The sequence below is a fragment of the Spinacia oleracea genome, chromosome 4 (genome assembly GCF_020520425.1).
Source record: "Spinacia oleracea cultivar Varoflay chromosome 4, BTI_SOV_V1, whole genome shotgun sequence".
NCBI lineage: Eukaryota > Viridiplantae > Streptophyta > Magnoliopsida > Caryophyllales > Amaranthaceae > Spinacia > Spinacia oleracea.
Genome location: NC_079490.1, coordinates 76901380 through 76924813, shown reverse-complemented (window position 1 = coordinate 76924813; position 23434 = coordinate 76901380). Strand labels below are relative to the sequence as shown.

Genomic DNA, 23434 nt, shown 5'->3' with positions numbered 1-23434 from the left:
TATCCTCATTGTCGTTGAAAACTGAATGGCGGCTCCTAAGACTAGTAAAAAGAGGCTAACGCCCATAGTTACTCCAGTTTTACTTAATATTGATTGCCACACATCCGCAAGGGAAGAGAACGAAAGAGGCCCTAAACCCGTGTTTTTCCGACCCCCTCACAACAGTCGAAGCGGAAAAAAAATGTCAACAACATCATCGTGAAGATGACACATAATTACAATGACTGGCCACAAAAAGTACACTTTGCATTGTGGGGGTACCTAACTTCAATCCGCACCTCGACCGGCGCAACCTCATTTTCCTTGGTCTATGGAATGGAAGTCGTACAATCCATCGAGTTAGAGCCACCTTCTCTAAAAATATTTCTAGAGAGGAAAATCCCAAAAGTTGCATGGGTACAAGCTAGATACAATGAGCTAATCCCGTTGGATGAACTCCGGCTCCAGGTCGCTAATCATGTCCAAGTATATCAACACAGAGTTGCCAAAAACTTCAACAAGAAATTCAAAACTCGCAACATCAAAAAAGGCCAGCTTGTCCTGAAAGCTCTTCGCTAAAGTGTCATGCATCCAAGGGGAAAATGAAGACCCAACTAGCCCGGACCATAAATTATTAAAAAGATCCTCTTCGAGGGAGTAGTTGAGCTAACAGATGTCGGTGGCACATGGACCAACTCAAGAAATTCTATGTCTAGATTCAAATTGCACTTAACAAGGTTATGTACTTAGAACTACGTTCCGCCTGATTCCTTAATGGGACACGCAGGTGTAGGGGGTATTTTCGTTGCTTTTTCCGTTCCTACGGGGGCGGTTTTAGAACCTTTGTATCTTTTTATTTTGAAGGAGTCGCCACCAAACATTTTTTAGGGTCTCGTTTGGAAAGACCAAAAAGTGACTCTATTAGGATAAGGCATTGAATCTTAGAAACGAATGGGTGAGAACCGGGCAAGGGAACGAAATGCTTATGCCGCGAGCTTTAAAAATAATTCAAATGCGTGGCACCACATTTTCGAAAATACCCTAGTTTAGACTATGTGGGTTTGAATTTAAAACAAATAGAATTTTTACTTTGTATTGTGACCACTTTTCTTTAAAGTTAATTTAAGGGACCCTAAGATCGGGTTGTCCAAGAAATTATCTTTGTTAAGCGTGGTGTAACCTTCTATTTTGTTGTATTTAGCATGTGAGGTGATGAAAGAAATAAACAAGTAAAGCAACATCACAATGGAAAATAAATGCAAAACTAGTAAAGTACAAGACCACCTAGAAATGGACTAGGAGGTGAAACCACATTGCCTAGAAGGACTAGGCAAGTAAAGTTGCGGAATTGAAATTGCATAATTGAAAGTGCGGAATTGAAATTGCATAATTAAAAGTGCGGAATTGAAATTGCATAATTGAAAGTGCGGTATTGAACTTGCATAATTTAAAGTGCGGTATTGAACTTGAATTTTAGCACATGAGATCCGAACGCCAAGCGACTCCTTAAGAATAAGTGCGCCTGACACGGATTCAAAGCAAAAATCTCTACTTTAGGTCAAGTTGCTCGACCTAAAGTGTCTTGGATTTTCAACATAGAACTTGAACTTGAAAAGTTTGGATCTTGAAATATTGGACTTGAAATATTGAACTTGAAATGTTGAACTTTGAAATATTGAACTTGAACTTGAAATATTGAACTTAAGAGTCTTGAATCTCAAAGATTGGACCTTTTAATGTTGAAAAGGTTTGATCTTTGATATGCTCTTATTTTGAAATGATCCTAGTTTAGGGAAGTGATTACAAACAACCCTAAACATTATTAGATCTTGAAACTTGAACTTGAAATTTGAAAAGTGGAGTCTTGAATCTCAAAAATTAAACCTTTAAACATTAGAAAGGCATCATCTTTGATTACTCCATGTTTTGAAGATGATTCTAGTTCAAGAAAGTGATTACAAACAACCATGAACATCATTGAATCTTGAAATTTGCATTTTTGTATCACATAAAGTTTGGATTTTGTAAGAAATGTATGATTGTTGTAAGTGACACTTTTAAGATTAAAAGTGCCAACTTATTAATCATTTTTGAAAGAGAAAATCAAAGAAACATGATAGATTAGGGTTGGGATTCGGAATTACCTAGTTAGGTTTAGGCAAGAATTCCTTTTAGAGGTCCCAATTGCTTAGAACTTGGAAATTGTATTTGATTTTTGGAGGATTTTTGTATTTTGATTTGAGGGGCAATTTTTGTATTACGACGTTGTGTTTTCCATTTTTGCCTCCCCATAATGCTCAGAATTAGGGGTTTAAATAGGAAAATTTGCTGCTAAACGCCAGCTCACGCCAGCGTCCAGCGCAGCTGCCATCGCCAGGCGTTGCTGACGTGGCATAGAAGCTGCCAAACAAGGAGGAAAGATGCCGTCCTTGCTTTTGGCTTGTAATGGTGTACCTTTGTACGAATTGTACGAAGTTGGCACGTAGTTTTTGCTTGATGATTAAGGCTTGATTTGCGTCTAAAAACAAGCCGTTTCGGGTTTTTGAACGCACTTTTACGGGACGAGGCCCGGCTTGCTCAGTTTTTTGGGTCGGCGCCCGAATTTGGATTTCTTAGTGTCTTTTTGACTGGAAAAGGCCTTGTAAAACCAATGGGATAGTCCGTTGGGTGATATTGTACTTGGATTTTGAAATTGATTTTTGGAAATTGTATTTTTTACCAAGTTCAGGAATGGGAACGGCCTCGGGGATTGGATTTTGGCTCTTGGATTTTGGAAATGTTCTTAGGAATTGGGACTTCCGCAAGGAGTTGCTCCAACCGCCTAATAAGGATAATGGTATCGTCATCGTCCCAATGGGGAGACACGATTTATGTGTCTATAGAAGCCCCCACTTTGACTGAGCGTCCGGTTAGGAAAGCTCAAGTCAAAGTTTTCGACTCGGGACGGAGAACGGTCAAGATGTTCTGTAATCAAGACCATTCTTTGTACGCCAGTACCTGCACAAAAGAGGTGTTAGAAAAAAAAGGATAGAGTCTACCTCCGTGTGGTTGTGACGACTCCGATTTGCATTTGTACTGCTCTTCCGCCTTTGGTTTAGGACGGAGCTTGGCATCGAAAATTTTGAATTTCGAACGCTTGAATCTTGAATTTTGAATTTTGAATACCCGGAATTGATCCGCTGGGGATGTACTTCAGTGGGGATAAGAGCATTTTATTGGCTCTTAAGATTTTGAAATTTTGGCTGCCTTTCCTAGAGCTTGGGTCCGTTGGGAGTCGAACGCCTAAATTGTTGTATTTTTCGGACTTTGTATTCTTGAAATGATCATATGTTTGTGTTTGGAGATACAGGCATATACCCGTATTTTCGGTGGATAGTATGATTTGATGTTTGATGCCTGGTGCAGAAAACCGTAGCAGCAAAGGACGTGCAATCAGCACGGAGGACCGTGCGCTGAAGATTCCTGCGCATGCATCAGGTCAGCGCCCAACGCTGAGCTCGGCGTTTGGCGCGGGATTGTGCTATAAAAGCCCCATTGCCTTGCCTTTTGAAGAGCAAGCACTTTCATTCTCCCTCAAAGGTCGAATACTCTCCCCTTGATCTTGTTCTTGCCTTGTTCATGTAAGTATTTCATGTTTTTCTTATTAAATAATCTCTAGGATTTCATGTAGCTTTGATTTCTTTGCACTTTGAAATTATTCTTGTATGATATTAGGCTTCTTGAATCTTGTAGAAATTTTTTTGATAGCCACTTGAACTTGTAATGTTGGAACTTGTAGATTTGAATTTTTGAAATTTGAAATTTTTCTTGAACTTTGTACCTGGCATTGGTTGATAGTGGTCTCACTGGCGACCTTGTCGGGTCTCGGGAGAGAATAGTCTAGGATGCCTAGATGTTGCTTGTAGAACTTTGAATATTGGCTTCGGCATGGATAGCCTAGGCGTTGGTGTGTTCGTATACCTGCTTTGGCATGGATAGCCTAGGCGTTGGTGTGCTCGTATACCTGCTTTGGCATGGATAGCCTACGCGTTGGTGTAGAACTTGTATGTTGAAGTAGAGGTCCCTGGCTGAATTTGTACCGCCGCCGGGGATTTTTGAATCTTGACTTTTGTACGGGCAAGTATAGGATAGCCCCCAGTTTAAAATCTTGATATTTCGTACTTTGCATGATTTAGTATGCCTCGTCACACTCGGAGAAAGCTTGCCGAACGTTCGTTGGTTCGAGCTGCCATGGAGGATGCTTCAGATGATGAAGCAGCTGCAATAAACGTACCGGAGGAGGGCATGGTTCCGCGGAGAGTACCCGCCTTCGTTGGCACTGGCTGGAGTCCCTCCGATCTAGTGTTTCGACCGGAGTTTCATTTGTCTCAGCGGCCTCGCGCTGGTTTGGTGAGTCTTGATGTGCTTTGTCTTTTATTTAACTTTTATAGATTTTGAACTGATCGGCTCATCCATAGGCTGAAGGAGATCCGTTGCGCACTTTTTAGTCCTTGGCGGACCTTCAAAAAGTTTTTTCAGTCGTCCGTGCTGACGCGGAGGCTATGGAGATCTTGTTGAAGACGGGCCTGATCGATTTTTGGCATGCAATGGGAGATACTCAGAGGAGGACGGCCATCAAACCCTGGCTACAGGCCTTGCTGGAGCGGTGGTGGGATACCACCAACACCTTTCATATGGCATGGGGGGAGATCACTATCACCCCTTTTGAGTTTGCTATGATCACGGGTCTTCCCTTCTCTGAGAGGAACGTGATTTTTAATTCTGAGCTTACGTGGCACTCGAGTGGTGTCAGGGACTTGCTTGGCCCTGTTGTCGACTTAGCGGATGATGACACCCACGCTTTTGTGACGGTGATCATGGTTGCGATCCGTAGCGTGGACATATCTGCGGAGCAGAGGGTTCGGCTCTTCCTCTTGGCTCTGGTGAGTAGAGTGATGGCCCCAACCAGGAATAGTCGGGTGCATGTTGGCTTCCTGACGGCCTTGCAGGATTTGATGGATGTTTCGAGCCTCAACTGGGGTGGTCTGGCATATATCCACCTTTTGTATGAGATGAAGTGGGTTTCCCGGACTTCGCCGGAGAGCGACCCAAGTATTGCTGCATTGTGGATTGTGCTGGAGGTACTCGAGACTCCTTGTACTTTGTATCTTGTACTCGTATGTTTGTATCTTGAATTTGATTGATGCTTTGTTTGCCTTTTGAAAGATCTTGATGTACGAGCACTTCTCGACTTTGGCGCCGGCTCGTACTGGGGATGCAGCTTACCCGTATGCTGCCTCTTGGATAGGGGCGGTGCGCAGGAGAATGCCTCTAGCGGCCTCCCGCAGAGCTTGGCGGGTTTTACCCGTTGATGAGGTAAACTTTTGTACTTTTTTGTCCTTTTGTATTTGTACTTGTATAGTCGCCTGAGTTATCTGCTCTGTAGGTGGTTTGGCGTCCCTTTGTCGTTGCGCCTATACTGTTCCGGCTACTCGTGCCCACTTCTTGTCTGGGCGGCGGGTCTTGCTCCCAGGGGTGTATCGCCATATGTGGTACTTGGGGGAGCGAGTGTCCCTTCAGCATAGTACGGGGGGAAGGCTTGTCCCTAAGGACCCACCGGAGTCCATGTTAGCGCCAGACGAAGAACTTGCCCAGCTCTATTAGAATGCTAGGGGTGATGCTGTTTGTCTCCCTTGGGAGAACTTTGTAGATAGGAGGGGCCATTACGAGGACCTTTTGAAGAGGCTTGCTCCACCTGTACGCTTCGTACTGCCGGTGAGCTTTTGAATTTTGTATCTTGTATTCTTGTACTCTTGTATTCTTGTATAATTGAATTATTGTATGAATGCTTGTAGGAGGAGGAGGTCGACCCCGAGGACATTCCCTATGCTGACAGGGTTGTCCGCTATGAGAACTCGGATGGGGAGCAGGTGGAGGTGACCGTCCCTATAGCTTCTCCTCCGCACCGGAGGTCGTATGATGTTGTACCAGAGCATTATGCAACTGTATGTACCGTTGTATTTTGCTTGAAACTGATTGCAATCTTGTATCTGGAAATTGATCTTGAATTTTGTATGCAGGCGCCTTGGGTGAGAGTGCGTCGCTAGATGCTTATAATTGATTATTTGAAGAGGCATTGTGCCAAGCTAACCCAGAAGATTTCTGGCCGGGACAGAGAGGTGCTTTCATTGACTGTGAAATTTTGTACTCTAGAAATTTGAATTTGGATGTCTGATTCTTGAATTTTATATTTTGTATAGGAGCGTCGTCGAGGTCGTAGAGGTTCCGTTGACAGGGAGCCCCAGGTGGAGATTTCGTTGAGGCAGGAAGGATCGAGCTTGTATATAGGACAGGGGTCCGGTGCTGGTACTTATCAGAGTCATTTTGATGCTGATAGGGGAGCTGTCCCCTTTGTACATGTTGATCCTACCAGGCATTCTTTTAGGGGTGCCAGCAGTTCGAGGCCTTTTGTACCTCCTCCCGGCTATTACTTCGGAGCGAGCGGCTCTCAGCCTTTGGGTGTAGATCCTTGGACTTACTGGCATGAGATGGAGATGATGCGTCAGACCTAGATTTTTGAGGAGCAGCGCCAGTTCATGGCGATGCCACAGCCTTATCAGTACCCCTCCCCTCAGCAGGGAACTTATCGTTCTCCCGGTCTCTTCGTATTTTGGAGCAGGACCCTAATACCCCTGGGACAGAGCTGGATCGAAATCTGGTGCGCTATAGGAGCCGAAACAGGAACAAGGAGCATGTGGTTGACATTACGACTGATGATGACTCGGAATGACCCTGCATGGTAGCGAGTTCCAGCTTGCCTTGGTTGATTTTTGTATGGATTGTATTTGTTTGTATTTGTATGGGTTTTGTATGGTTTGAATTTGAAATTTGAACTTTGTATGGCTTTGAATTTCGCAAGGTTTGGAATTTTCGGATCTTGTATGGCTGAATATTGGTTTTTGTACGGTTGAAAATTGAATTTTGTATGCGTTGTGTGTGCTTTTGAAATTTGTAGGTATATGCATGCATGAAAAAATTTGCAAAAAATTTGCCCATTTTTTCGGGTGTACATACCCACTATAAGCCCCCACTTTGACTGAGGTTATTTGGTTAGAAAAAACGCAAGTCAAAGTATATTCAACTTTTGCTGATGCATATGCAGACTCGACTTAGGACACCGATCTAGGACTAGAATGCTTGAATTTTGAACAGATTGACCCGAAATCGGCGCGAGGCGCTGACTCGGACTACTTGAAATTGCGCGGCTTGCGGCTTTGGAATCTTGAATGATCGAGGTTGTACTTTGCTGTGCGAAGCACTAAAGAGTGCGTACTTGGAATCATAAAAGGGACGGTGGCCTCGTCCTTTATTGCAAGCCCCTGCGCTTGGCGCAGGTCTCGGCGCCTGGCGCCGGTGTACTGTCATAAGGGCCGGTTTTTGTATAAATAGGGAGCTTTCAGATCATACTTTGCATCAATCCTTCCCTGCTTTCCTTTGCATACTGCTTCCTCACCAAAATGGAGCTCGATGGCATGCATCTTGGGGTGCTCGCCTCCTTCCGGTTTGTAAAGCTTGATGTGCACTTCATTCTTGCTACTCTGGAGGCTTGGGATCTGAATCATCATGTCTTCCGCTTTGGAAATAATAAGGTATGTCCCCTCCCTGAAGAGTTTAGTGTCATATTGGGGTGGCCCATTATGCCGGAGCCATGCATGCCTAGTGTTGAAGAACACTTTTTCTTGGGTTTTGAAAGATATTTGTGCTTGAAGCCCCCACTTTTGAGTGCTGATGTATATGGCAGAGGGGTGGATTTGTCCCTCCTTGTCACCTATTTTGATGGGCTTGATGTCCCCAAGGCTTTCCGCTTAAGGGCCTTGAGTTTTTGTATCTTTGCTCGCTTCCTCTTTTCGAAGCAGGGGTTTGGCAATGGTGATGCCTTCCTAATAGAGATTGTAGAGCAATTTGCTAGTGGTCGGGACCCAATGCCGCTCGTGATTGGCGAAACATTGATGGGCCTTTATATGTTGAAGTCGGACCCCTCTTCTTTGCCGTCGGGAAGCCAGGTATTACTCCAAGTAAGGATCTGGAGCTTTCTTGTATATTGAATTTGTATATTGTATCTTGAAGGTTGAATTTGGAATTGCTCTTTTTTTTGTATACTCCCCAAGGTCTGGCCTATGGAGAGGCTCATGCTGGTGGCACCACCGGAGAACATGGAAAGCTATAATAGAAAAGGGTTCACTGTGCGGCCCATGGTGTATGGCCGGCTTTCATTGGATGAGTGGCGATGCACACTTTCTGGGATTGGATCTTGTATAAGGTGGGTAGTTCCTTAGTGGGGGATCGCTGCTATGAGACATGCCCCAGGTTCTACTGCTTTGAGGGTGCCAAGCCTCACAATGTTGGTCTTCTACTCGCTTGCTCGAGTGATGAGACAGTATGGCTTGAAACAAGAAATCCCGGATTGTGCTGAAGAGAACCCGAGACCTGTTGCGCTGAATGCAAATCGACTTGAAGTTTGGAGGCAGGATTGGGTCGCCAAGCCATTCTTGAGTGTTCAATACCCGCCTGAGCCTGATACTCTGCCTGCGCGGTACATTGTATGGATGAACGACCCAAGCTAGAGGGACATTTCTCTCTCCGGACCAGCTAGAGTCCGAGGTTCTAGAGCTAGACGCCCTGCATCAACTGATTATGAGGAAGGTGACGGGAGTGTGGCTCGTCCGGTGCTTTACCGTTCTGAGTCCAAACGAGGTTCGTCATCCTCCCGTCTTGGAAGACTAGCAAGTTCCTTCTCCCGCCGCTTGGGCAAAGGGAAGATTGATGAATGATTGCGGGAGGAGCCAAGGGATAGTACTCAAGGTGCCAAGACTCAAGAGCATAGTCGCCTGACCCTAGATCTTTGTAGGCTAAATGTGTTTGAAGTTGTTCTAGAAGGAATTGTGTTTAAGAATGTGTTTAGAAAATGTGTTTAGTGGAAGTGAAAAAGGCTTTGAACTTTGCTTCACTTGATTCCAACCTTGTTTTTGAATTAGCTTTGAAGGCCTTAGAGCCAAATAAATAGATATTGTGTTAAATTCCGCTTAAACATGCTTTGCTTTGAATTGGTACATTTGGAATAAAGGCAACAACCATTGAATTTTGAATTTTATTTTTAGGATGCCCTTAATTAAGGAATTTTGAATTTTTTTTGTATTAAAGTGGTCGGGCCTCGGAATGAGGTTGCCTACGTGTCCCGTTAAGGAATCAGGCCGAACGTAGTTCTAACCTGGCAGAACTTTTTGAATTGGATTTTGAATTTGATCATAGATCTTAGACATACAACTTCTTGAGTTGATCGAGGCTTGTCAGAGATCGAAATTCTATTCCATCGACATCCGTTAATTCGACTGCTCCCCCGGAGAGGATTTTATTGACAATGTATGGTCCTGCCCAGTTGGGTTTGAATTTTGCCCTTGGGTCCATGACGCTTTTGCGAAGGGCTTTCAAGACAAGCTCGCCTCCCTTGATGTTTCGGGTTCTGACCCTCTTGTTGAAATGTCTTGCCACTCGACGCTGATAGACTTGTACGTGGTGAGCGGCTTGAAGCCGATGCTCATTAAGCATGATTAGCTCATTATACCTTGCTTGTACCCATGCAGCTTCTGGGATTTTTCTTTTGAGGACTATCCTTAGAGAAGGTATCTCTAGTTCAATAGGTTGTACTGCTTCCATTCCATAGACCAATGAAAATTGGGTTGCACCAGTTGAAGTACGGATGGAATTTCGATACCCCCACAATGCAAAGTGCGGCTTCTGGGGCAGTCTTTGTAATTGGTTGTCATTTTCATGATGATGGTTTTGACATTCTTGTTGGCTACTTCGACTGCCGCATTAGTTTGCGGGCGGTAAGACGAAGAACGGTGATGTTGAATTTTGTACTCGTTGAATAGGTCTTCACACTCTCCTTGAAAATGGGTTCCCTGGTCACTAATGAACTCGTGAGGAACTCCGTATCTGCATATGATGTTTTCTTGTATGAACTGGGCCACTTGCTTGGAACCCAACACTTTGAATGATCTGGCTTCGACCCACTTAGTGAAATAGTCGATGGCAACCAGTACGAACTCATAACCCCCGGTGCCTGTTGGAGTGATTTTGCCGATGACGTCGATACCCCAAGCTGAGAATGGCCATGGCGATGATTGAGAATATAGCAATGATGGGGGAATGTGCTTTAGATTCGCACACTTTTGGCAGGTAGGACATTTCTTGACAAAGAAGTAGCAATGCCTTTCTAGGGTAGTCCAGTAATATCGAGCCCTGATGATCTTGAGGGCCAACATCTTCCCATTCATGTGGGTGCCACAGACTCCGACATGTACGGTGTCCATGACTCTTTGAGCTTCATGCTTGTCAACACATCGAAGATTGGGGCCGTTAAGGGACCTCTTGTATAGGATGCCGCCTTCTATGACGAAATTGGCTGATTGTAGTCGTAAAGCCCTCTGAATCTTGCTTGAGAAGTGTGGGGGATACTCAGAATGTTTTAGATACCTTTGAATGTCTGTAAACCAGGGCTCATCTTTGTCTGGCTCGATGTCGTCAATAGCATGGACATATGTTTCTTCCTGACGCGTTTCAATTGTAAGTGGCATTTTAGCCATGCCATTTGGAATGTTGATCATTGAGGCCAGCTTTGCTAGTGCATCGGCAAATTCATTCTCCTATCTCGGGAGGTATGTATAGCGAAGCTCTTCTACTTGCTCAGGAAGCTTCTCAAGATAGGATTGGTATGGGTCAAGCTTTCGCTTCTTACTTTCCATTTGCCGGAAATTTGATTGATGATCAGGGAGGAATCCCCATAAACTCGAAGTTTTCGGACACCCAATGCTAAGGCGGCTTCCAGGCCCATAATGCATGCTTCATATTCTGCCGCATTATTTGTGACGTTGAATTGTAGTTTTGCTGACATAGGAATGTGGGTGCCATCCATGGCTACTAGAATTACTCCAACACCACATCCGTTCTGATTTGAAGCACCGTCAAAATGCATCGATAGGTTGTCATCACTTGTCATTAAGATTTGCTCATCAGGTATGTCGTAATCCTCCTCTTCTGCCTCGATGGGACAGTCAGCTAGGAAGTTTGAGATTGCTGAACCCTTGATGGAATTTTGAGGAATGTATTTGAGATCGAATTCTGCTAGCATGACCAACCATCTGGATAACCGTCCGTTGAGAGCTGGTTTTTCAAATAAGTACTTGAGAGGATCCGCTTTGCTGATTACATAGACTGTATGGGAGAGCATGTAGTGCCGTAGTTTCTTTGTGGCCCAAACCAAGGCGATGCTGAGTTTCTCGAGCTGAGTGTATCAGGTCTCGTACTCGATCAGCTTTTTGCTTATGTAGTATACGACATTCTCCTTGCCTTCAATCTCCTGGGCGAGCATGGCCCCTACTGCCGAATCTGTTGTTGTGAGGTAGAGCCTGAGGGGAATCCCTGGCATGGCTGGCTTTAGAACTGGCGGGTTGGAGAGGTAATTTTTGTTAATGTCGAACGCATGTTGACAGTCCTCATCCCAGACTTTGGGATCACTTTGCGGAGCTTTCAAAATACCGGTTCATAGATCATAGTGAGCTTCAAAATGAACCTAATGATGTATTGCAGTTTGCCGAGAAACCCCCGAATTTCCTTTTCATTCATTGGTGGCTTCATCTCTAGAATTGCTTTGATTTTCGAAGGATCAGCCTCGATGCCCCGAGAGTTGATGACATATCCGAGTAACTTGCCCGACGTTACCCCGAATACACATTTTTTAGGATTGAGCCTCATATTGTATTTCCTGAGCCTATTGAAGAACTTTCGAAGTACTGAGGTATTCTCATGTCGCTCTTTGGACTTGACAATCATGTCGTCAACATATACCTCAATTTCCATGTGAATCATATCGCTCATGATGGTTGTGGTTGTTCTTTGATACGTAGCCCCTACATTCTTCAATCCGAACGGCATAACTGTATAGCAATATGTACCTCACTGAGTGATGAAGGTTGTCTTCTCCAGGTCCTCCTCTGCCATGGGAATCTGATTGTAGCCTGCATACCCGTCCAAAAAAGAGAGTAAGGCATGATTTGCGGTGTTGTCGAACAAGATTTCGATGTGAGGCAATGGAAAACCGTCTTTAGGGCTGGCCCTGTTAAGATCTCTGTAATCCACACACATTCGTACTTGGCTTCTCGAATTTCTTTGGAACTAGGACGACATTTGCAATCCATTCTGGATACTTGGCTTCTCGAATAAACCCGACCTCTAGCTCCTTAGAGACCTCTTCTTGAATTTTGAGGGAAACGTCCGGTTTCATGCGACGGAGTTTCTGCTTGATATGATGGGTTTTGAACCTGCAATGAGGGGAATTGTATGCTGACCAATGCTTGGATCAACCCCTGGCGTATCATGATAGGACCATGCAAAGACGTCTATGTACTCTAAAAGTAGCTTGATAAGATCATCCCGCTCTGCTTGAGATAGAGTTAGACCAATCTGAACTAGTTTTGAATCACTGCTGTTAGAAAGGTTAACTTTTTCCGTTTCCTCAATTATGGGCGTCCCCTTTTCATGATTTTTAATAGCTTTTAGTATTTCAAGGTCAGTTTCTTGTGAAGTAAAGTTGTTTGGATTAGAAGTGTGTTTTGAATTTGGACTCGAAGAGTAAGAGGAAATTGAAGTGTAATTGAAATCAGCAATCATTACATCGACAGTTTTGACTTGAAGCTCGGCCTTTAGAGGCTCTTGATTGATGCAAGACTCTAGCCCTAGACTCTTAGACTCATTACTAGACTCGAAAATTGAAAGACAGACTCTGGACTTGAACAAAGACACTAACCGTAAAGATAGTTCTCGGGGTATTCCCAGACGTCCACGCCATCTACATCATCATCATAGGCGGGGCTACATCCACAGATTTGCAAGACTTGATCCTAGACTTGGTTCCACGTGCTGTAGGGAAATGCAGCAAAGCAGCCTTTGCATGAGGTATTGAGGTCTAGGAGGAACATTCTCACCATTTTGCCTTCAGGCATCTCAGGCTTGATTGTACGAGCAGATCCTCCATCTGTGATAGTACCCTTGGATGCATTCATCTCTTTCTTGGCGCAAGGCCGACTTTTGCTTGATAAAAGTTTCATGGAAGCTTGAACCTTTGAGAGTGAGACAGGCAGGGCCGTCCAATAGTTTCTCGAACGAAGGTTCTCCAAATAGCAGATCGAAGTTGTCAGGCACATCGATGACTAGAAATTCAGTACTGTTGTAGTAGGTGTCGAAGGAAAAGACCAAATCGAGGACCCCAGGATTTTGTATGTAACGCCCTGGAGCTTGACGGTCTGTTGGGTAGTTAGCATGAGATCATAATCGGAGAAGCCCAAAGCCTTCAGGGTGGCAAGAGGACATATGTTTTCTTGAATGTCGGTGGTTACCCTAGGTTCGGGGATTACCCAGTTTTGAACATTTGGAATGAGATGGCAGAAACATGGAACCACTAGCTCATAACCTGGCTTGTATATTGTAGAGATTAGGTTTCATGGAAAATCCTCTCCTTCGTCTTCACAATCATAGGAGATGGCTTGCACCAAGGGAGTTTGCTTGGCTCCTGGAGGTAGGGGCAAGGTCTTGTTGTCGACCATGTTCTGGATCAAATGCTTAAGCTTGTAGCAATCTTCAATGTCACGGCCTTTTCCCTGATGGTATTTGCAATGTGCTGCAGGATCCCAACTCTGGGATCTTTTGTCGATTGGAGGATCGGGTGTAGGACCGATTGGGTTGATGACGTGCTTTTCGACCAGTCGATCAAATGCTTCACTGTAAGACATTCTGAGGTTAGTAAAGACCCTTTGTGGCCTGCCTTGAAAGTTGCGTTGATTGGTGTTATTCTTGAAATTGTTCGGCTTTTGACCTTGATGAGCTTCTAGGGCGTTGACCTCGTGGACTTTATGTGTTGCTTCAGCTTTCTTACCCTTCCACTTTTCAGCTTGCGGAACCGGGGCTATTGGTGCTTTCATCAGGTCATCCTCTATATCGACCCCAATGTCATATGTTCTCTTGAAGCTTTCCAAGCCTAGATACTTCATGTGAGTATTGTATTTTGGAAGAAGTCCATCAATAAAGATCTTGACCAATTCTCTCTCGGAGGGTCGAGTCACCATTTGGGACGCCATTTCTCTCCACCGGTTGAGGTAGTTAGTGAAACCTTCTTGGGGTCCTTGCCTGAGAACCTCCCGCTCCCTCAGAGTAGTTTGACGTTGAATATTGGGCTGATACTGCTCCATGAATTCTCGAGCGACCGCTTCCCATGTACTGGTTTGATGCTCTTTGAGTGAGTAATACCACTTCTGGCAGAGAGGTTCTAGGGACATAGGGAATACCACAGGGTATAGCTCGAGTTCGACCCCCTTAATGGCCATTGTAGCTCTGAAGTTCTTGAGATGATACTTGGGATTGTTAGTCGACTTGAATTTTGGAATGTCATTGGCAGAGAATTTGTCTGGAAGGTTTGCCTTTCCCTTGAGGTTGTCCTCCATTGAGGTATAGAAATAGTTCTCTTGATTGGTAACCTTGTTAACCAGGCTTTCGATCTTCTTGGTTAGGTCATCGGTGGGTGCGGCCTGCTCCACAACACCCAAGCGGTTGCTCACATTCTCCAGGTTTGTATTGAGGTTGGCTACGGCGGCCATGAGCTGAGTGATTTGAGCGACCGTGGCCATTTGAACTGATTCTTTAAAGGGACTGGGAGTTTGATTTGTAGAAGGTGAGTTGGCTGCTTGCTCGATACCGGCTATAAGGGAGGCTAGGGCTGATGGAGTTCTCTTCAACCTTTCTCCTCTTCGGCGAACCCACAGGATCTTTGGACTGCTAGTTAGGACACACCACATGACTTTAGAATTTCGACTTCCCGACACATGATATGATATGCATGCAATGAATGAGACCTAGACTTGACTCTAAGTGCCACTCCGAAGATTCAGGATTTTGGATTTTGTATTTGTACTCGGGATTTGCAACCCGTTGAAAATATTTGAGAGAAGCTTCATTCTTTTGTGGAGGTTTCCTCCTTGTACTAGAACTTGGAATATTGAACTCGGACTATTTTTGGGGGATTTCAACCCATTGAGAATTTGAAAATTGGACTTGTATTATTTCAAGGGATTTTCAACCCATAGGAAATATTTTAGGAGATTGGATATTGTAGTATTTCAGGGGAGTTTCAACCCGATTGAAAGGGAAAGTATTTTGTATTATTTCAAGGGAATTTCAACCGTCAATATTTTAGGGGTATTTCAACCCAAAGGATCTTTGAATATTTTAGGGGAATTTCAACCCATTGATAGGACTCGGAATATTTTTGGGGAATTTTAACCCGTTGGATTTCGAAGTATTTTAGGGGAGTGATAGGCATATTTTCCGTCGTTGATAGAAAACAACCTATGCAAACAATATTTATAAAACCACTCAACTACCGGCTAGCGGTAAGCAAAGGGATCGTCCCAAAGAAACGGTGGTTATTGAGTTTGAAAGTCAATCTAGTTCGAACAAGGATTTTGTTTTGAATTGTCACTTTTAAGAATCTAAAACTAAGAATTATGCTAAATTGAATCAAGAAAGGGAAACGTTAGGGAGTCGGGGATAGGCTAGGGAAACCGGGGGAAATGAATTCAACTATCTAGCAATGGTGATCATGCAACGAAATGGTGATTAGGCAAATGACATCTAAGGCGAACCCGCCACCTCTCGGATAGGGAACGCTAAGCGTCTAATCCACGGAAGAGATTTCGCCTAATCCTAAACTAACTAGCATATAAAAGGCACCGCCATTTGATCACACAAAATAGGCCCACAATCTCTCGCCAAACCTATCCTATGGTTCCATGTGAATCCAATCAAATAGCATTTGCAACTACCACTCAACTAGCATGAATATCCTATCATCAAATCATATTTAATCACATGAATCAACCAACAATAAATCAACAATTTCCCCTGATTAATCCCCTAGATTCTCCCCTTTCCCTAACCTAATTCTACTCACTAGTCATTCTAGAAATCAAGAAATCCATTAATGCTACGCTAGCAAGCATGAAATTGAAGGAGTAGGAGAAGAGAATTAAGAGTTCAATTGCACAATCAAATCACAAATTGAAAATCAAAGTAACTTCAATCAATGAAATCAAGAATTCAAGAAATTAAGGAATTGAAGAACAATCAACAACAAAGCAAGAGCAAGAATTAAGAAACTAAGAATTAAATTGCAAGAAAAAGAGAAGAGTTGAAGGAATTACAGATTTGAAGCTTGAAATCAATGAGTTTCTCTCTCTAGAACACTAGCTTGAAGAGAAAAATATCTAAAACCTCTTAAAATCTATTTCTGAAAGTAATTGTTAATGAAAATAAAGAAAATTCTATTTATACTAAACCCCGAAAATAAGAGATTTAAAATCGAAAACTGAATCCCGCACCAGTGCGATCGTGCTGTGATTCCATGCGAACGAGCTCAGCGACGATTCTCCTCCTTCGATCCGTGTGATCGTGCTCAGCAACCGTGCGATCGCACGGTTCTGACTTGGCCAATTATTCATAAATCCTCATGTGCTCGCACAGGAATTCAGTGCGAGCCCACCAAAATTCCGTGCGAGCGGGCTCCTTTGCGGTGCGATCGCACAAAATCACTCATAATTCCTGCATCGATTTTCCAGATTCGTGCGAATGAGCTCTTCTTCTGGTGCGGTTGCACAAATTCCCATATAGTTCCTGCATCGATTTTCCGAATTTGTGCGAACACACACTCCTGGGGGCACGAGCACACGAACCTGCTTAACTTTGGAGGCAACTTTGCTGACCCGTGCGAACGCACATAAATTCCGTGCGATCGCACAGGCTCTGTTCGAGCAATTCTCAGCCATTTTCCATCATTTTCAACATTTCTACCTGAAAAGTACAAAGATGGAATAAGGGGATGAAAATGCAACAAAACTATGCAAAACTATCAAAAAGCATAATGAAATTCTATAAAATCCTGGGCTTAGAGTGACATAAATGCCCCTCATCAAACTCCCCCAAGCTAAGCGTTTGCTAGTCTCTAGCAAACAAAACTCAACTAGGGAAGAATGAGCAACTAATCAAATTCTAAAAATTTACCAAAAACAAAATCTAGCAAATCTAATCAAGGCAAGACTAAAATGGAAAACACAAACCAAGAAAAGAAAGAAAGAAAAGAAGAAGAAAAGAAAAGAGAAGAAAAGAAATTAAACTACAATATCCAAGATGGGCCATATTATGGAACAAGTATAGAAGAACGCTAATATTACTAATCAAATAAATGAGTACACGCTAACTAATGTCCTAAATCGAGTGAAAGATTCGAGCATCAAGAAAAGCGAACTAAGGGCAAGCACTAGTCAATCCCCCTACATCCGGGCATACCACGTCAAATCTCTAGATCTTATCCACCCTTGAGAATAGCGTCTCAAGACACCACGAAGGCGCCAGAAAATTAATATTAGGCTACCCGACATCTTAGCATGACAACCTTGTTCCTTAAGCTTGACCAAATCCTCCCTCCACCGACAATGACTCAACTCTAAAGGGTCAAGAGGGCTTTTAGGGCGTAACGTAGGCTAGGGGTAAGGTGCGGAACAAATTTGCCAATTTGGTGCTCATAGCTAAAGTGAAGCGCAATGATAGAACTAAACTCAAGCATTTTGAACCAAACACAAACTCGTACCACTTATTTGGGATACCCCCAAGCGTATTCAACAACAATTCTAAACTACAACTCTTTTTGCCTTTTTTCCTTGATTTGATTTTCCTCTTTTTTTGTGTTTCAAATGAAACTTTTCATGCCTTGTTTTTCTCTATTTTTTTGGATATTTCACAACTTAACTCTCTTTTTGCTTTTGCATCAATTATTCACTATATACAACATTCTTCCAAAACTTTGCCATTCATACCAAACAACATTCAATCCTCAACTTTGCATATTCAATCAAAACCAACAAGCATCATAACTCAAAGCTTCACTATCACTTCTAAGGGTGAAAACAAAACAAAGGCTATTAGGCTTGTAATGTGCTTATAAGAAATGGCTAGCAAAGGGGCAAATGCAAACAAAAATATATGAGAAAAATAGAAAATAAAATCCTAAACTAAAAAGAAAAATAGTCACCGAAAGAAATGCCTCTATCTTCCCCTAAAGTAGTTCGGTCGCGGTCTCGGGAAGGAAATGGTCAAACTCGGGAGACAAGAAAGTCAATGCTAAGGATCCATGCCACTCAATATATGAAAATGTGTTTGGGCTTATTTGAACATGAACCTCACAAGGGAGCAAATACCATTCTCTCCGGCTTCAAATCACTAGAGAAATCGACACCATCTTACCACAAGCCGAGAGTTCATGATGCATGCTACCCATAGTTCAACCAACTTTCTTGACACCAAATCCTAGACTCGACCCAAGACATTAAGAACCGTGTAAAAATCTACCAATTAGGAATAAAAGCACTCTAATCTACAAGTTCCAATTTTATATGCCCCAATCAAGAATATTGCCTAAGAAAACCTAGAAAAACTTGCCTTGACGAAAAGGAAATCAAAACAAAAGAAAAAGGAAGAAAATAAGAAAACACACCAAAAAGGGAAACAAAAAGAAACAAACAAAAAGAAAAGAAACTAAAATCAAACTAAATCAAACTAAATACAAAGAACTAACATATACAAGTGCACAAAATGGTATGGTTTCCAAGACATGAGCATCACAAATAGGCAACTATACAACAAAACTCCCCCCAAGCTAGAAATAGGCCGTGTCCTCAAGGCCGAAAACTAAGCAAGGAGGGGCACAACTACTCATCCAACCAAATGCCCCAAATGCAAGATGCCCGTCCCAAAGAATGCATGTTAGATAGAAGGATATTACCGGAAATGTCGTGGGAGCAAGTCCCGCAAAGAACCGGTAAAAACCGAACAAACTCACCAAAGTGTCGACGAACAAGGCATATGTGGAAAATGGGAACCCACATCAACGAAACCAATCATAATAATGCATAGAAGCCGAGGGGTGCCTCCCGGGAGCGCTCGTTTAACGTCATTAGCTTGACGAATCCCCCCAAATTCATGTGGGGTCCTTGAGGTCCAAGGAAGCAAAAGATCCAATAAAGTCTTCCAAGAAATAGTGTTTGAGCGGATGCCCATTCACTTTGAAGGACCCGGAATCATCATTCCGAATCTCGATAGCACCATGGGGGAAAACTCGAACAACATCGAACGGACCGCTCCACCGGGATTTTAGTTTTCCCGGGAACAACTTCAAGCGAGAGTTATAAAGGAGGACCTTCTCCCCCTCCTTGAAATCTCTCTTCTCAATCTTGGCGTCATGATATTGTTTAGAACGCGCCTTGTAGATGCTTGCCGAGTCATAGGCATTCATACGGAGTTCTTCTAACTCATGGAGATCGAGCAAGCGCCGCTCACCCGCACTAGTGAGCTCAAAATTCAAAGTTTTAATGGCCCACATGGCCTTGTGCTCAAGCTCCACCGGCAAGTGGCAATTCTTGCCATAAACAAGTTTGTAGGGAGTCATCCCAATTGGCGTCTTGAAAGCCGTTCTATACGCCCATAAGGCGTCATCAAGTTTGATTGACCAATCCTTGCGGTTTTTGGCAACCGACTTCTCCTAGATAGACTTGATCTCCCTATTGGTGACTTCCACTTGACCTCTAGTTTGAGGGTGATATCCCACACCAACTTTGTGACAAACACCATACTTCCGCAAGAGAGCCTTGAACTTACCATGGGCAAAATGGGACCCTCCATCACTAATCAAAGCCCTAGGAACCCCAAAACGCGGAAAGATGATCTTCTTGAAGAGGTTGACTACCACTTTATGATCATTAGTGGGAGATGCAATGGCTTCTGCCCACTTGGAAACATAGTCAACCGCTACAAGAATGTAGAGGTTTCCATAAGTAGAAGGGAAGGGACCCATGAAGTCGATTCCCCACACATCGAACACTTCCAACTCTAGGATAGGATTTTGTGGCATTTCATGTCTCTTGGAAATATTACCCGTTCTTTGACAACGATCACAAGACTTGACAAATGCCCAAGCATCCCGAAAAAGGGTAGGTCACCACAACATGCTTTGAAGAATCTTGGAAGCGGTTCTATCACCTCCCATATGCCCACCACAAGGGGAGGAGTGGCACATACGAAGAACACTAGGGAACTCTTCATCCGGAACACACCACCTTAAAAGGTCATCCGGGCACCGTCTCAACAAAGTGGGCTCATCCCAAATATAGCGCCTAGAATCAAACTTCAACTTGCTGCGCTCTTGAGTGGTGAGATCTTCCGGGATTACCCCACAAGCCAAGTAATTAACTATGTCTACGAACCAAGGAAGATGGGAACTCCCAACCATATACAAAGTATCATCTCTCAAAGCATCCTCGATTGGGACATCATCCGGAGCAACACTCCCAAGTTCTAGCCTAGATAGGTGGTCGGCCACCACATTCTCGGCTCCTTTCTTATCTCTTATCTCAATATCATATTCTTGAAGGAGTATAACCCAACGAATGAGTCTCGGTTTGGCCTCCTTTTTTGCCATAAGATAGCGAATAGCCGCATGATCCGTGTACACAATTGTCTTTGACCCTACTAAATAGGTCCTAAACTTCTCAAATGCATGCACAATGGCGAGAAATTCTTTCTCGGTCGTGGTGTAGTTGGCTTGAGCTTGATTGAGAGTCTTTGACATATAATAGATCACATGGAGCTTTTTGTCCTTTTGTTGACCAAGAACTCCCCCAACCGAGAAATCACTAGCGTCGCACATCAATTCGAAAGGTAGAGACCAATCCGGAGCTTGAACTATGGGAGTAGAAATAAGGGCACTCTTGATTGTGTTAAAGGCCTTGAGACATGAGGAATCAAAGTGAAAGTCACACTCTTTTTGGAGGAGGTTAGTGAGAGGTCGAGCAATTGAGGAAAAGTCTTTAATGAATCGCCTATAGAATCCGGCATGCCCAAGAAAGGACCGGATCCCCTTAACATTCAACGGGGGAGGCAACTTCTCTATGACTTCGATTTTCGCTCTATCTACCTCGATCCCATGGTGAGAGACTTTGTACCCTAGAACAATTCCTTCCTCCACCATGAAGTGGCATTTTTCCCAATTGAGCACCAAGTTGACTTTCTCACACCTCGCAAGGCACTTCCTAAGATTGATGAGGCATTCATCATAGGTGGATCCTCCCACCGAAAAGTCATCCATGAACACCTCCATTTCTTCTTCAAGCATATCACCAAAAATATTCATCATACACCTTTGGGATGTCCCGAGGGCATTGCAAAGCCCAAATGGCATCCTCCTATAGGCAAAAGTCCCATAAGGGCAAGTAAATGTAGTTTTCTCATGGTCTTCCGGGTTTATGGGGATTTGAAAGAACCCGGAATAACCATCAAGAAAGCTAAAATACTTGTGTTTGGTTAGACGTTCAAGCATTTGATCAATAAATGGTAGAGGAAAGTGGTCCTTCTTAGTGGATAGATTGAGTTGGCGATAGTCAATACACATGCGCCACCCGGTTACCGTCCGGGTGGAAATGAGTTCTCCATGTGAATTCTTGACTACCGTCATCCCACCCTTTTTTGGAACCACATGGACCGGGGATACCCATCGAATATTAGAAATAGGATAGATAATCCCGGCCGCAAAAAGCTTCATTATTTCCTTCTTAACCACCTCTTCCATATGTGGATTAAGTTTTCTTTGCCTCTCACGATGTGGGACGGCGTTGTCCTCAAGCTCTGTATGATGCATGCAAAGGGCTGGGCTAACACCTTCCAAATCTCCAATAGTGTAGCCCAAAGCCCTTTGATGACGTTTCAAGACATGAGTGAGATTGAGCACTTGCTCGTCATCTAAAGAGGAATTGATAATCACGGGGTAAGAAGAGTTTGGTCCGAGAAATGTGTACCTCAAGCTCGAAGGTAGAGGATTTAGCTCTACCTTGGGAGCTTCCTTACCAATTTCGGCTTCATCCAAAGCTTCTTTCCCATCCAACACAAGAATGCATTGCTCGGGTTGAGCGCAAGGTGGTGGTGCATCCAAGAGCTCCTTGTAGTTAGCCACTTCGATCCCTAAAGTACCTAAACCATGTCTATTCAAAAGAACCAGATCAAGTGGATCATTAGTGGTGAGCAAGTTCTCGTGCATGTCATTCACAATGGGATCAAAAGAGTCAACCAAGAAACATTTCTCATTAGTGGAACTAGGATAATGCATGGCTTTATTCAAGTCAAAAAACAAACTATCCTTCCCAACTTTCAAATTAATGTTCCCTTGCTTGACATCAAAAATGGCCCCCGCCGTAGCCAAGAATGGGCGGCCTAGAATAATAGGGACATGCACGTCCTCATCTGTGTCTAGGACTACAAAATCGACGGGGATCACTAATCCACCAACCCTCAAGGGTACATCCTCAACCTTGCCAATAGGGTACTTGACCGAACGGTCGGCAAGTTGCAAGGTGATGTTAGTTGGGACAAGATCACCAACTTCAAGCTTGGCGAACACCGAATAAGGCATTAGACTAACGCTAGCACCCATATCACACAAGGCATTTCTTATTTCAAGCTCCTTAATTGATGGGTTATGATTCATATGAAAATACATAAATCATGCGGAAAAACCATAAAGCCAGGAAAGCATATTATTTACACATAATCATTTAGCATAGTTTAGATGCATACACTTTGTTGCGTGCCCTCCCTAGTTGCGCCCGAACCGAACAAGAACAAGTCTTTAGGACTCCAAGTGTCGTCCCTCCGTAGATAGTCCACAGCACGTCCGGATCCGCCTTAAGCTTGACCAACTAGAATCGCCCTTAAGGTTGCTTAGGAAATTCGGCTAATATGGTGCAAGTGTATGGCTGATTTTTCTTCAAAATCTTACCTTTAGAATACTTCAATTGTGTCTATAAATTATGACCCTAGGAACCTATTTATAAAGGTATGGAAAAGGAACTGGAATCCTATTAGGATACGAATTAATTAAACTAGAATCCTAATAGAACTCTTATTTAATTAATTTATCCTTTTAGGATTAGGAATTTAATCATATATCGAAACCTGATAGCTTTAGGATTCGTATAGCACACAAACACACACACGCACGCATAGCAGCCCACGAGGGGCGCAATGCGCGCGCGCACAGCCCGCGAGCTCGCAGCCCATTGCCACGAGGCCCACACGCTGCCGCAGCCTTGGCTGGTGCGTTGTGGCGCGCTAGCTTGCTGGGCGATGGCCCGGATTCGTGCTGGGCCTTCGTTTGGCAGGCCTCGTCCGATGCTAATTCGTACGATACGCTTCCGATTAATTTCCCGATTCCGGAATTCATTTCCGATACGAACAATATTTAATATTTCCGATTCCGGAATTAATTTCC

The 23434-nt window shown here is 43.7% G+C and overlaps 1 protein-coding gene across 1 annotated transcript; it reads right to left on the bottom strand.

Annotated features, from left to right (window-relative positions):
- Positions 1 to 19096: 19096 nt before the first annotated feature.
- LOC110798391 (uncharacterized) lies at positions 19097 to 19564 on the bottom strand. Its single transcript, XM_022003565.2, has one exon. It carries the CDS (start codon positions 19562 to 19564, stop codon positions 19097 to 19099), a length of 468 nt encoding a protein of 155 aa, XP_021859257.2.
- Positions 19565 to 23434: the final 3870 nt, after the last annotated feature.

Coding starts and splice junctions, on each gene's coding strand:
- LOC110798391 (XM_022003565.2), bottom strand. CDS start 19,564: ATGACTCCCTACAAACTTGTTTATGGCAAGAATTGCCACTTGCCGGTG.